The 15,708-nt window shown below is 42.4% G+C and overlaps 1 protein-coding gene across 1 annotated transcript; it reads left to right on the top strand.

Annotated features, from left to right (window-relative positions):
* Positions 1-1,685: 1,685 nt before the first annotated feature.
* Positions 1,686-15,239, top strand: Aldob (aldolase B, fructose-bisphosphate). Its single transcript, NM_144903.3, has 9 exons — positions 1,686-1,798; positions 6,314-6,435; positions 7,364-7,575; positions 8,384-8,438; positions 9,941-10,101; positions 11,436-11,519; positions 12,340-12,514; positions 12,905-13,104; positions 14,344-15,239. The coding sequence occupies exons 2-9, from the start codon at positions 6,324-6,326 to the stop codon at positions 14,437-14,439; spliced, it is 1,095 nt and encodes a 364-aa protein (NP_659152.1). The 5' UTR covers positions 1,686-1,798; positions 6,314-6,323; the 3' UTR covers positions 14,440-15,239.
* Positions 15,240-15,708: the final 469 nt, after the last annotated feature.

Genomic DNA, 15,708 nt, shown 5'->3' with positions numbered 1-15,708 from the left:
TCATAACTCATATCTTCTGGAAGCATCATTCTCCATCCACGCATGGTACTTCTGTTCAAATTCCCCCTTTAAAAATGTATCATAGGCTTTTAATTAGCTTATAAACTAGATATCCATGTCCTCATGTATTATTAATTTCAGCTAACCAGCCCTTACCCTTTCCTCTCTCAAATTCCCCTATACTCACTTAAACCTTTAACCTTGAGCATATCTCCAGGTTCCAGAGAACTTGACAGAGTATGGGTCAGAAAGAATCTAAGAACTGTGGACGAAAAGGTGAACTGTGAAGTGATGACTTCTGGACATCTCATGGCTCTTATACTCTTCAATGCTCAGCGGGTGTGGCTACCTGCGCACAACCTGTACAAGATCAAGAAGTCACCAATCCAGTGTGGATGGGAAAGAGGCCCCGGAGGCTCTACTACTATCAGAGAAGTCACTGGTAGTTGATGGCTGCTGAGAGAGAATGTTACTGTCCTTCGGGGATATGGATGCTGGTATATGGGGTCATGCCCCAAGGATGGCTATGCGCCCATGTGCACATAGTGTGGACTTGGGGTTACTACTACCAACAAGTGAATAAAGAGAGCACATTAAACTAGGAAGGAGATGAGATGGAGATACAAGAGAGTTGCAGGAATAGTGGTAGATGGATTTGATCAACATACATTGTATTCATGTATAGAACTTATAATGAGTGAAAAGTCTTTTTTCTTTTTTAAGGTGGGGATACTGAGGTAGGATGAGAACAATGAACAATTGAATGGGGTTTGGCATGAAATACATCGAAGCGCATACTGGATTTTTTGGAGATGGGGACAATGTGTGGGGAAATAATCATTTCTTTTTAAATAGAATTTGGAGAGGTGGGAGGGTGGCTTCATGGGTAAAGATGCCTGCTGCCAAGCCTAATACCTGGGTTTCATTTCTGGGTCCCCTGCGGTAGAAAGAGAGAACCTATCCTCCCCTACCCTCCCGCCCCAAATTTTCTTCAGGCATCCACATTCACACCATGGTGTCCCCCCAAATAAATAAACGAATAAATAAATTGATAATTATATACATCAAAATAAAACAACAAATAGGAATCTAAGAGCCAGAAGTTCACCTTTGCTGAAAGATCATCTCTATTAACTATAAAGTTTAGAGGACATGCAGCAAGTGGCTACTGAACCAGCACAGAGATAAGCAACATAAATATCACATCACTGGGTTAATTTGAAATTAATAATTCTGCACTGTCTTGAGTTTGTAGATGCTACGAACCCAGTGCTCTTGTGAGGGTGAGTCTCACTCTCCAAAGGAAGAAATTAAGGCTCAGAGGACTAAGATTAAACAAAATACATAAATGTAATTTCCTTGAGGAGTGGATTTGTTTGGAAAACATGAGAGCTCAGCCAACACCCTTCCAGAGCCTCTTGACAGATTCAGCTTTCAGTCCGTGTCCCTCACTGTGTGATCTAGGGGAAGCCTCATAGTTTCCTCACCTGTACAGAGTCAGGTCTGTGTTGGGAGCTGTGTAACCTTAAGACTCCCTTGTAGCTCTAACATTCTATGAGTGTAAGGAGTGTGTGAGCCTGATTATAAAGATTGGCTGTTCACAAGCCAATCAGAGTTATTGAATAAACACCTCCTACTGGGTCATGGTAGGAGGGGGGAGGGCAAAAGTTTAAAAAAAAATCACCAGACCTTGATAAGAGGGCTATAAAAACCGTGCTCTCTGAGCAGATCCATCGTATTTGGCGGCTGCCACCTCACACAGCTTCTGATACCTTGGAGGACTCTTCCCCTTTGCTGTGTAAGTAAAAGGATTTCCTCTGAAACCTGGGTTGGACCAGCAAGCTGGGTTAATGATAACATAGTACCTAGAGAGGGAAATGTATGTTTGTCTGGGGGTGTCTAAAACCTTGATGGATCTGCTGCACTAGCTGATTTTCTTTCTCTGAGCATGAATACCCATTCACACCTTTCCTGGAGGTGGCAAATATTGCTCCAGATGGACAGCCAGTTACTGTTCGCCTGTGTGAGGCACCTCTTGAGTCCTTGTCTTGGAAGAATACTACAAACACTTTTATTTCTTAAGTTCTAGTCAGGTTAGATTCCTGGTCATTTCTTCTCTATTTTTTTCCTAACAACTTATTATGATGTTTTGTTTACATATCTACTGCCTCCTCATTTTCTCTGTTCTCTTCCCACCCCTATTGGTATTGATGCTGGCGTTTCTTTCTCACAGAAATGAATCCGAGCCTTTGCCTTTTGCCTTCTATTGCTCAAATGAAGCAAGGTTGGCCACTTCAAAGTTATCATCTTCAATTGTGGATTTCTGAGCCTTCCAACATACTTGATACTGTCCCTAGTATATTCTACTTGAAGCAGACACTGTTAGGGCCATGCAGCATCAGATGTTAGGAATTAAGTTCTCCTGATTTATTTTGGTATATTTTCTCTACTATCTGAAAAGCAGGAATATTGTGAGAATATGTTGTCTTTTTTATAAATACCTCTTCAACCAGTTACCTAGGACTCCATAGGCCAGTTTGGCTCAGTCAGGGTTTGAACTCTGCTGCTGTGGTACATCTGGGAAGCATACAGGTCCAGGTAAGACAGAGAATGGGGTATAGGTGCTAAAAACCTGACAGTCTCTGTGGTTTGGGACAATTTTGGCAGAAGAACACCAGGAAAGGGCAGCCCTAAGCCATCTAGCTCATCAGATGTGCCTCTGTAGCAGCAGAGTGGGCAACAAAGCTGTGTGCCTCTTCATGCTCTCATAAATATAAGTGATGTGGGTACAGCATGGTAATCACAGACGTTCAATGAATTACAGCCTCACCCCTGTGGTTTGCCTTGAAAAATCCACCTGTCTTGAGCATAGAGAAGCTTTTGCTCTGCTCCTACATTTCTCCAGGAGTTAAATATTCACATCTTACAAATGGCTGACTGCAGAACCTCTTCAAGGAATGCAGGAAGAACCACACCTAAAGATTCTACCCATCCATTTGCAGAAAGACCGCACACCTAGGTCAGAAGCCACTAGAATGTGACTCGCAGTCACAGAACATAACTTGGGGCTGCCTGAGCCCCAGTCTCCCCATCTCTAAGTTGGTAGGTTTGATATAAATATCTCTGAGGTTTTCAGCATTTACACCTCATTTCCTATCCTACCCATTGAACCTGAACTGGATCTGTGTGCTTCCCAGATGTACCAGAGCAGCAGAGTGGAAGCCGTGGCTAAGCCAAATTGGCCTACGGAGCCCTAGGCAACTGGCTGAAGAGGGGCATATAAAAAAGACAACGTATTCTCACACTATGCCTGCTTTTCAGAAACTTATACAAAAATAAGTCGAGGCACTTGTGCTCTGCCTCACTATATTTACTGTGTCTCCTCATAAATGTTAGTACATATATCCTTTCCCATGGTTTACCTATGCAGCACACACACACACACACACACACACACACACACACACACACACACTTACGAAATCAAACATGGCAAAGAATGTGTGCAGCAAGCTGTGAGACTCTACCCACTCTACCCCACTCTACTTCGCTCTGCAGAAGTAACAGTAGAGTGGCCTCTTTTAGTTTAGAAAGACTAACACATAATATGTTGCTGTAATTTCCTTTGTTGCTGATTTTTAATAGGACAATGAGTATTCATTAGATATTTCTCTAGAAGTTTTTCATTTGATAATTAATGAGAATTTCCCACATCAAACTTTTAAAAATAAAGTGACTTGGGACCTTAGAAATCAGAAGTTTAAAGGAGTAAAGTTCACTATTGTTGAGTATTCCAGGCTGGTGTTCTGTCTCCCAGTGACGAACATTGACCCGTGACTCTGTTTTATGATTAACGGAGGGGCAAAATTTGTGCTGATGTGGTACAGACCTTTAGTCCCTTTGTAGAAGTTTAACTTCCTGTAAACAGGATGAGTTTGACTTGACTTTTATTTAAGACTGTAATTCTTGTTGAGTCTGCATACCCAGGATGGAGAAAATAGCCTGGCAGCAACAGAGACAGGGTGCTCTTTAGGTGAACATGACTATTCTGTCCAAAAGTTAAAAAAACAGAAATACTAATACTTTGTGTTTCCCTATCATTTATAAAACGCCTCCATACTTATCATACTGCTCAACAAGCTTACATTTGAGCAACCACAGTATTCAGAGGTCGCCTGTGAGTCATCTGTAACCAGATAATCAAAGCAGATATTCGTGCCAAGCAATTAATATTATAATAAAACTCAGAGTCCTTTTGTGATTTGTCCAAGATTCTAACTAGGGAGGGATTGCTGGTCCTTGAACCAAGGCTCTGTCTGATGAACTGGCAACAAATCCTTATATGAATGTCAGATGTTTGTGAATTGGTGATATCTTGGTTTAAGAATTCATAACCCAAGGCACACTATGCTCTCACTAGGAGATTAAGATTCCCTCAGGCCAATTCCTTCCACCAGACCCACACTTCCCTTTGTAAAAAAGAGTAATAAAGGGGAGTACCACCCTTTCCCCTAACTTTGTACATTATCAGGTATTAGCCCTACAACAAATAATTTAGATGAGTATATAGTCCCCCCCTAATATAATGATGAGTGTGTTTTTAGTAACTTTTCTATTGCCATGACAAAACATCATAACCAAGGCAATTTATAAAAGAAAGCATTTAATTTGGGGCTCACAGTTCCAGAAGGTTACTGTCCATGACCATCAGAGCAGGGAGCATGGCAGCAAGCAGGCAAGCATTGCACTGGATCAGTAGCTGAGAGTTCACATCTTGAGGCACATCCATGAGGCCAGGAGAAAGAGCTAACCGGGAATGACATGGGCTTTTGAAACCTCCAAGCCAGTTCCTAGTGACACATCTCCTCCAACAAGGCCATAATCCCTAATCTTTCTTAAATAGATCTAACAGCTAGGGTCTGAATATTCCATATATGAACCTACAGAAGTCCCTCTCATTTAAACCACCACAGAGAGGGGCAGGGTCAAACTCCTTTCTGGGATCACTGTGAGGAATAAATTACAGGCTAAGTGCCAAGCAATTGACAAGATGCTTGACAAACAACAATAATGTATTAGTATTACTGTATCAATTTTTCATTTTGTTTTATTATGGGATTTTTTTTTCTTTTGGCAACTGTTAACTTATTTCAGCCAACCGTTAACCTGAGAGGGGCATTTTGCTCCTTCATTTGAAGGTCACTACTCTGGTTAGCCTTTGCTCATCTGAAGATCTTTGGACTGAAGCTAAAAATCCTTGAAGCTAGACAAACAAGACATACTATGTAAATGTGGAAAATGCCATCTACCTGTGGCTGGGACTAGAAAGAGTCTAAGAAATATTTTTTTTTTCCTAAAAACATTGCTGACTAGCTTTCCCTAATGCCGAATGACAGTATTGGGTTAGAACAAGAATTTGGGAAGTACAGTAGCAGTAGTGACATCACCAGTTGCACCTGCTCGTGAATTAGCTCGGCAGGCCTTGGTTCCTTATATCTCCAGGGACAGGGTACTGAGAACTTCCCACAAAGAGATACAGAGAACGGGAAGAGGTGGCTAAAGGATAAAGCTGGGTGGCAAGTTAGCTTTCTCCCAACTTGGAGATCAGGCTGCTGCTCCACAGAGGGCTGCTTGGGTATGTGGAGTTGTCTCTCTGTGTTTAGCAGAGAGGATACTTGCAGCAGAGAACACCATTTGATTTCTGGTGTTCAGAACTCCTTTTAGTCCAGAGGCTCTTAGGAAAATTTCCCAGTGGTGCAACACAAGTAGTCTCATAGATGGTTAAATGAAAGGAAAATTAACCCTGTGCCTCCTCTGCTCTAATCCAAAGTCAGAGGGAGGTTAACTTTCATGGCAAGCATATGTTTTCCCTCTTAAAATTGTTCCCTAGAGAATAATCTGCTGGTACTAGAGACTAACAGAGGAAAAGTTGGGGGGTGGTAGTCATGGCCATTTGGAATATCCTCCAGCACCCGAAATTCACAGGACAGAGAGCCCATTCTTTCTTGATAGATTTTAGTTGTTCAACCTCATGATCAGTGAGCCTACAGATCTCCTGGGAAGTCTTCTATTTAGGGCAACTATGAGTATTTGATTACCTTCACCCTGAACATCTGGCATCTTACCTTATCCATCATGAAAAAACACCCTCACTCAGGTGAAGGGGACACAACAGGGGCCATTGGAAATGGGCCAGAAGTGTCAATGGGGCCCATCTAGCCTGTCTGCACATTTTAACTATCCTGGCCATTAATCCATCGGAGACACCCAGAATTGTGTGTACAGTTGTTCTGTATTTTTTTTTTTTTTTTAGACCTGTCATCATGGCTCACCGATTTCCAGCCCTCACCCCAGAGCAGAAGAAGGAGCTCTCTGAAATTGCCCAGCGCATTGTTGCCAATGGGAAGGGCATCCTGGCTGCAGATGAATCTGTGGGTGAGTGTAAGAAAGTTATGCCACACAAGAGCGTACCGTGCTTGTACTCTGGAAAAGGCAACTTGATAATCAGTCACCTTACTCTCACAGGAAGCAAAGGTTTATGTACTTAGTGTTGTAGACCATTAGAGCCCTAGAGTATTAACAAGAAGATTTTGGAATACCAAAGGAAGAAACTCAGACCCTCCATATTCGGAATTCAGCCTGTAGAAGTCAGAAATTCACTAACCAAGGGGACATTCATAACTGTCAATTCTTTATAACTGTCTATTGTAGATAGGGCATTGAGAACTTGCCCTGAAGGGAAACAGAAAAAACAGACAAACAAACAAAACCAACCAACCAAACAAACAAACAAACAAAAATGAGCTGGATTTGTCATGCAAACGGAACTGGTTAGTGAGCTCTGCCTTATCCTAGTTTGGACCTGCTGCTAAGGAGAATTCAGTTTAGGGTAAACCTGAGGGTTGTGTCTGAGAAAGTTACAGGATGCATATAGGGAAAAGCTAGAAGTTTTGCATAGTCTACATTAAAATTATAAAAGCTAAAGTTAAGAGCCTGACCCATCCCTTCTTCCACTGCATGGGTATCCAAGAGATTTAGGAGAGGAAGGGAGGGGACATAAGGGAAGGGGGAGGGGGGAAGGGGAGAGGAGAGGGTTAGAGGGCCTTTCACATTCGAGAGAGCCTTCATGTCCACCGGACCCCTGCGTGGCAGCCTGTATATTTCCCAGTCATCAGTCTTAGAGCAACTACTGTCTCCTTCTTTGAAGACCAAAACCCACACAGAAACTTTGAAGATCTAGGTTTAAGAGGAATGGGAAGAGGTCCCTGCTTTTCACACCATGAGAAATATTGAGCACGGGGGAAAGACAACAGTATAGCACTGGCTGGCTTTCCCGCATGCTACCTCTGGCCAATCTCCCTAGGTACCATGGGAAACCGCCTGCAAAGGATAAAGGTGGAGAACACCGAAGAGAACCGAAGGCAGTTCCGAGAACTCCTCTTTAGTGTGGACAATTCCATTAGCCAGAGCATCGGCGGAGTGATCCTTTTCCACGAGACCCTCTACCAGAAGGACAGCCAGGGAAATCTGTTCAGAAACGTTCTCAAGGAGAAGGGAATTGTGGTGGGCATCAAGGTGAATACCCCAGTTCCTATTTCACTCGGCCTTCTCCTGGGCGAACTCCCAGCACCTTGGCTAGCACAAGGCCTGACCTCAACAGGGCACCGTTGTTTCTCACTGCTTTCCATTCTCTTTCTCAGATGGATCCTTTCCAGGTTCCTCTTCCAGTGTTCTCTTTTCAGCCAGGGGTTTTTGCTTGTTTTGTTTTGTTTTGTTTGTTTCGCCAGGACATTAGTGTTTCTGCATGCCTATTTTCTCATTTCTGGAGACAATGAGTATCTGCTCCACTCATGATATAAGGAACAAACCTGGTTTTAAAGCAGGCCCTGTCCTGCAGCTTCTCAGTCCACAGTTGTTTTTATTAAAGCACTTGTCCTGTCTTCTTCCTGAGTCTTCAGTACAGCGTGCAGTTCTCCAATGAAAACGAGCACGAATTGAATACACACAGCTGCAAGCACTACTTAATCCACCACACAACATCCAGAAGTAGATTTAACTCCTCTCCTTATTTAGAGAGTAAGAATGAAAATTGGAGCCCGTGGGGTGCTGAAAAGCAGGCTACCTACCTCTCTCTCACTTTGAACAGATATTGCACTCCTAATCTCTAACCTCCTGTCTGAACACAGTGCCCGAGGGAGCAGATGCTCCTGATGGTCAGGACTGACACTGGGTTCCCAGTAGGCAATCCCCCCTCCTGCTGGAAGCTGAATTTGAGTCCCCACAGTGACGCAGACGCCTTTCTAGTTGACTTGCTTGTGAAAGATGAGAATTCTGTCTTACTCCTGCTCGACCCTCATAGAACTAATCATTGTTTTATCCACAGTTGGACCAAGGAGGTGCCCCGCTTGCAGGAACAAACAAGGAAACCACCATTCAAGGTAAGAACCTTGTCTACTGATAAGACAAAGAATTCGGGGTAGGGTAGAGTTGAAGGCAAGTGAAGGAAAGGAGGAAGAGTGACTCTCAGTTCTAACACCAGTGGGTGAACCTGCATGTTTGTTTGCGTCTTCCCGCTTTCTCCAAACACTCCTCGGTGCTGGAGATGGAACCAAGGGACGTTTCAAGATCACTAGGCAAAAGCTCTGCCACTAAGATACATACCCAGTCCAGACTGTCAGCCTTCCTTCCCTATCTTTCTTCCTCTTCTTTTTTCCTTCCTTCCTTCCTTCCTTCCTTCCTTCCTTCCTCCCCTCCCTCCCTCCCTCCCTCCCTCCCTCCCTCCCTCCCTCCCTTCCTTCCTCCCCCCTTCCTCCCTTCCTTCTTGTCCTGTATCTACTGCAGATTGAACCCAGAGCTTTCAGTACACTAAGCAGCCACTCTACAACTAAACTATATTCCTAATATTTTTTCTTTTTATGGTATGTGCGTGTGTGCCAGCATGTGGGTATCCACATGTGGCTGTACCATACTGTGTGTGTAGGTCAGACGATAACTTAGTTCTTTCCTTCCAGTATGGGAGTTCTGGGGCTCAAACTCAGGTCACCATTGGCAGCAAGCATGTTTATTTACTGAGCCTAGTAGTTACCCTTCTTTGGTTTTTTGAGATAGTCTCACTCATTAGTTCAGGCTGGCCTGGAACTCATGGAAACCCACCTCTGTCTCAGTCTCCAGAGTATTGGATTATGGGAATAAGCTAGAATACCCAGCTTTCTGGGTACTGGGTATTGAACCCAGTGCTTCACATATGCAGGGCAAGCATTCTACCACTGAGCTACATCCCCAACATAGCAATCCCACCTCTTCCATTTAATAATTGTGTGGCCCTGGGCCAATCCTTAGTTCTACCACAATAAAATGGGTAACAATATCTACTTTGCAGACTAGTTATAGTATATTTTAAACTCTGTACTTATATATAGTACTTACCTCAGTATGCTGCCTAGGAAAGACACACTGTACTTGGAAACACTATTTTTACAGAAAATTCCAGGAGGACTAGAGAGGAAAGACCTCAGATTTGGGGCTAGTTTGGACCCTTTTTCCATAATATGCTAAACAAATCTTTTTGAAAGATATTCCTTGTCCAAGAAGTTAGTCCCATCCGTCAGGTTAGCTCAGCAGAATTTGAATTTCAGATGTCACTTTCCACTTGTTCCAGATTTTCGGTCAGGACATTTAAAGACCATCAATTTCCACATTTATGAGGATTGATTTTTACTATGAGTTCCCTAGATTTTACTTAGATTACATCAAATATGTCAAAACTGGGGTTTTAAGTCTGGGTCTTCTGGCTCCATCCTGGGATCAGTACTTATTTGTTTGGGTATTCTTAGTTTTCAGACACAACCCATTGGAAAAGTCCTTTGCTTTAATGAGAAGCCCCAAGAACTAGGCACAGGGTGCAAAGAAGCCCCTCCCTTCTTTCTGTTGTGACTTGCAGGGCTTGATGGCCTCTCTGAACGCTGTGCTCAGTACAAGAAAGATGGAGTTGACTTTGGGAAGTGGCGTGCTGTGTTGAGGATTGCTGACCAGTGTCCTTCCAGCCTTGCTATCCAAGAAAATGCCAATGCTCTGGCTCGCTATGCCAGCATCTGTCAGCAGGTGCTCTCCTGTCATCCTGTGCTAAAAATAGACCATTCCTTCCTTCAGAGTCTTGTTTTACAATTTCATTATAATTGGACATAATCTTGGACATCAAATTGGATACAACCAAAATTGTGTGTGTGTGTGTGTGTGTTTGTGTGTATGTATGTATGCATGTATGTATGTATGTATGTATGTATGTATGTATGTATGTATATGCCAGTAGAAATCCTATTAACCTATGACTTCAGGGTAAATGCTATCAACTGCTGCTCTCTATCACTGTTCTATATGCCAAATCTTAAAAATATCAGGAAGGGGCAACATTTGGAATATAAATAAAATAAAAGATCCTGAAACAGCACACATGCACACACACACACACACACACACACACACACACACACACACACACACACACACAGAGCAGAATACAAACTTTTAATGAAGTCCAACTCGACTTAAAAAAAAAAAGGCCCTAGAGCAGCAGTTTCCAACTTTCCTAATGTTGCAACCCTTTTAATACAGTTCATGTTGTAGTATAGTACAACCATAACCATATAATACAACTTTGAACCATAATTTTGTTGCTACTCCATAACTGTAATTTTTCTACTGTTCTGAATCATAATGTAAATATCTGATATGCAGGGTACCTGATATGTGACCCCTGAAGGGGTTGTGAACAGGTTGAGAACTACTACTCTAGAGGCAGGAAATCTGCTTGTTTATACTTTCTAATGTCCCAGAGACCATCATCCAGATTCCTAGTTAGAGGGTGGTAAATTGGAACTAGTCTCCATCACAACTTGTTTCTTATAGAATGATAACTGGATGCTAATGTGTCCAGCCAACATGTGTTGATGTATTTCTGTGATAGGGTTAAATTTGATTTGCAACTGTGGATATTTTGTTAAGATTACTGGAGCTGTGGGTGCCTGGAAATTTCCAGTAATAACTGTAAGTGCTCCATTAATTCATAGTAGAGGATTTTTCTTAGTGTTAAACTTGGTGGTTTGAAAAAGATAGCGTCTAGTTTCTTAAGATAGCTAGAATAGTGTGTAGTTAGAATAAGATATAGGAATTAAATGTTTGCACTTTAACACCCATTCCCTAAAAGCTCTTCTTTAACTTCGCTTGTGTGTGTGTGTGTGTGTGTGTGTGTGTGTGTGTGCGTGTGTGTCTAAGCTACAAGCACTCACTAGATATGCCATTCACCACCGTCAACTAAACCACACAGCATTTCTCCCTAACACCTTCCTTTCCTTTCAGCCACATCTGTTGGCTGCTCCTTGGCAGAGGGCCATAGTGAGCATTACATCATTTGTATCTCCTACAATTTTCCTTTTCAGAATGGGCTGGTCCCTATTGTTGAGCCAGAGGTGCTTCCTGACGGAGACCATGACCTGGAGCACTGCCAGTATGTTTCTGAGAAGGTGGGTTTCGAACATAAAGTTCTCCACTCCCGTTACAAATTTTTATTCTAAGAAAAAGCTTTTATTTAAATACATAATAGAGGAATTTCAGAAATAACGTTTAGTTCAGTAGCACAGGAAACCAAAAGTGGTGTCTATCAACCCCAACATTATAGTGTCTTATAAACTTTGGAATTGCCAGTCCTTTTGCCTACTGTGGGACCTAGGGCAAGGCATGTTGCCTCTTTTGGACATCAATTCTGTGTGTACACTGTGAAATCTTAAAAGCTTCACATGAGAAACTATGAACCATGTTGCTCTCATGGGATTTTCTAAATCAGCCATAAAAGTTTTGAAAGACTGATTTTTTTTTGATAAATCATGAGAAGGTATGCCAGACATAGTGTTACCTCACCTGAATTTCTCCACATGTAAAAATAAGTGTGGTCTGAAAGAACTGTTTCTAAAATGTGTGTTACTATTATTAAGATTCCATAGGAAAACGGAGGCTAGTTTAGATGTCACAGATTACTGAATCAAGTCCATCTCAGATGGCATCACTGAACAAGGAAATGGGAAGAGATGAGGGTTGTCTAGGAAATAAAGCCATGACAGTACTTCATGCAGAGGCACAGTTAGCTGTAGAGGTGGTCTCATGTGGTATGGCTCAATGATATAGTTTGCAAATACATGGTCCATAGGAGACTTGGGGATCTTAGAAGATTTGACCAAGATACACATGGAGATTACTTCATCCTACACCCATATAATACAGAAGTGCCAGCATCTGGTGATTCTAAGATTTACTCCAAGCTTCATCATTTGTTCCTTTGTTCTTCAGGTCCTGGCTGCTGTCTACAAGGCTCTCAATGATCATCATGTTTACCTAGAAGGCACCTTGCTAAAGCCAAACATGGTGACTGCTGGACATGCCTGCACGAAGAAGTATACACCAGAGCAGGTGGCTATGGCCACTGTCACAGCTCTCCACAGAACTGTTCCTGCAGCTGTTCCTGGTAATGCCTTCAATCTCCTCAGACTTAGGGTTTTAGTTTTTAGTCCTTCAGAAGATAGCCACAAACATCTGCATTGGTGTGGAGCCTGTTTGGATCCTTGAAACAAGATATCACCTTCTACCTCACAGGCACCCAATGCTTTTATCTCCTACTGTGTGATGCTAAGTATCTTTTTCAGTTTACCTGAAGGTTCATATTTGTGCATTTCTTCAACATTTCACTACCCTCTCTATTAAAGCCCTTCTCTTCTCAGCAAGGGCAAACTGAGTTCTGTGACCCAGTCCCACACAAGTCCAGTAGAAGGAAGATTAAGACATTATATTGCTTTTAGGCCTATTGCTTGTTTTTCCAAGTTGGGACTATATAGTACTATGATCTCTCACATTGCAGGTATCTGCTTTTTGTCTGGAGGTATGAGTGAGGAGGATGCTACACTTAACCTCAATGCTATCAACCGTTGCCCTCTACCAAGGCCCTGGAAACTAAGCTTTTCATATGGAAGAGCCCTCCAGGCCAGTGCATTGGCTGCCTGGGGTGGCAAGGCTGCAAACAAGAAGGCAACCCAGGAAGCTTTCATGAAGCGGGCTATGGTAAGAAGTTGTTCTCTCTTGTCTTCTTCATAGTGTTGGTTTGTGAGGCCTGGCATTCTTGTTTGGACAATGTTCCATCAGATAGTGTCTACTAGGTATGAAAAATGTGATATGACAGTTCAATAGGAAGAGTGGGGTTAGAGAGGGGTTTGGGTTTTCTACCCTAGGCAGACAATTGATAATAAAAGAGAAAACGATTCTCAATCAAGGTACTTCAGGGGAAAGGTGATAAAAAGATCACTTCTTCTCATTTCCTGAACTTGAGATGCCTTTCATTTGGAAATTGTCACAAGAAAGGACATGGTGAAAACCAGCAATTGCATTGTAGGATGACCCAAGGATCACAGGAACAGATAGAAGAGTTTCAGGGGATCGATATAACATGCTAGAAATTAAAATCGAAGGTCCTGAGATTAGCATTGAGGAGTATACCAGTGCTCCTCAACAAACATTTCCAACAAAGAGAAAGGTGCTCATTTAAGGATTTTGTTAGGAATTTCAACATGCAGCTCTAAGTAGACTCAGTGGGTTATTGACAAAAACTAAAATGGACAGGACACGAAGCACAGAGGTGAAGTACTGGGGATTCCTGGAGGAAGTGGGACCGGGGTTACCTCTATGATCAAGATGCACTGTTTACACATACGAAATCGTCAAAGAATAAATAAAAGCTATTCTACTTAAAAACAAAAGGATTGGGAAAAGACCCAGAAAGGTGTTCAGGAGAAACAAGGACCAAAATGAGTTTAGTCTACTAGTAAATACTAGGTTTGAAATCATCTCTGATCCAAGGACTGGGGTGAACAAAGCAGATACAGGCACTGTGTGCAGGGAGTTTATGTTTAAAGCTCTAGGAGAGTGGATGGTATGAACAAATGTCAAGTAAAAGCAGCCCAAGATGAAGGTGAGGTTAGGGAATTGAGGGCCATTGAAGCTAGAAAAACCTACAGGATACAGGACTGTAAGAGACTGTTGTTGCTTTTAGAAAGACAGGAAGGAGGGAAGCAACGGGCAGTGAGTAATATGAGCCTCAAACCTGACAAACAAATAACCAGAACACTGGGAGAATAAGGGAGAAGACAGAAGGAAGGGACACCAACAGCAATATTCAGCAGCATTACTATGAAGAGTTAATATAATTGGATGGAAGGGTAGGTGGTTTCAAATGAGTAGAAGAGAGTAGCAAACCAGGCGCTGTTGCTCTTTAATTCAGTATCTTCTCTTATGTTTGGTTTTCAGGCTAACTGCCAGGCGGCCCAAGGACAGTACGTTCACACAGGCTCTTCAGGTGCTGCTGCCACCCAGTCGCTCTTCACAGCCTCCTACACCTATTAGATACTGTCACCACCAGCCAGGCTCCAGTTCTCCTAAATATTTTGGAGACCTGAATGGCTCAGTCAACCCTGGAAATTAGATAACATTTGATTGAACTTCTGAAAACACAACACATGTGAATCATAAACACAAGAGAAAAGCCAAATCAGCTTTGAAACCCAAGAATGAGCATGTCACCCAATAGTCTCTCAACACTTCCAGTTCCCTATGTTCCAGAACATTCATCCAAGAAAAGAACAGGCCACGACTGAGAAAAGCAACTCAGAAGCAGAGGATGGAGAAGGGCATTTTAATAAACATAGTTACCAGGGGTTGGTTATAGAAGAGGCACAGCAACAGAAAAAGAAATAAAACGTGTATGAACCTTCCGTTGGTACAGTTTCACTTTCCTGCTCTTGTTGAGGGATCCTGCATTTCATTGTCTTTGCCTATACCAGATACAACCCCAATAGTCAGGATCCTCAGCCCCAGATGCTCACTACAGTCAAGTGGCTGATGGCTCCCTTTAGCTGAATTACACTAGAAACTCTACCAGATTAAATAAGAGTTCTTTTGGGGCTTCCTATATGCAGTCATACTTGAGAACAGTCAGTCTAGACTTCTAGCTTGAGAATATTTGAGAATACTAAGCTGCAACAGAGACTCATCTCTTCCAAGCTATGGAGTGTAGAGAATGAGTTGATAAACCTGACTTGGCATACTCCTCTCCAGGAATCCAGGTTTTGTGACACAGAACTACATTTTCCTCTCAAAGTCAAGCTGGTCCCCCAGCTGTGCAATAAACAATCGTTGAATAATTTTGGTTTTTGGCTGTCAATGCTCAGACCTAGCTTTCAAAATGATTTTTTTTCTCCGAGACAGGGTTTCTCTGTGTAGTCCTGGCTGTCCTGGAACTCACTCTGTAGACCAGGGTGGCCTCAACTCAGAAATCTGCCTGCCTCTGCCTCCCAAGTGCTGGGATTAAAGGCGTGCGCCACCACTGCCCAGCCTTAAAACAATTTAAGAAAATCATAATTACAGGAGAATTTAAACACTGAAACTTTGGACAATACAGAAAGAATGATTTACCTAATGGGAATTGGGATATATGATAAGTAGAGAGGGGGAAAAAGAAAAACCCAAAAGATATTAGGAATAAAACAGATGTGTTAAGAAGCAATGCTTTAAACACATGATGAAGGATCTAGACACAATTATAAATTCATACCTATTATTAAGACACAGAACGCAGCAAACTAAATTTCTTGAAGAAGAGAAAGGTAAATGATA

Source organism: Mus musculus, chromosome 4 (genome assembly GCF_000001635.26).
Source record: "Mus musculus strain C57BL/6J chromosome 4, GRCm38.p6 C57BL/6J".
Classification (NCBI taxonomy): Eukaryota; Metazoa; Chordata; class Mammalia; order Rodentia; family Muridae; genus Mus; species Mus musculus.
This window is presented reverse-complemented; position numbering and strand designations above follow the sequence as displayed.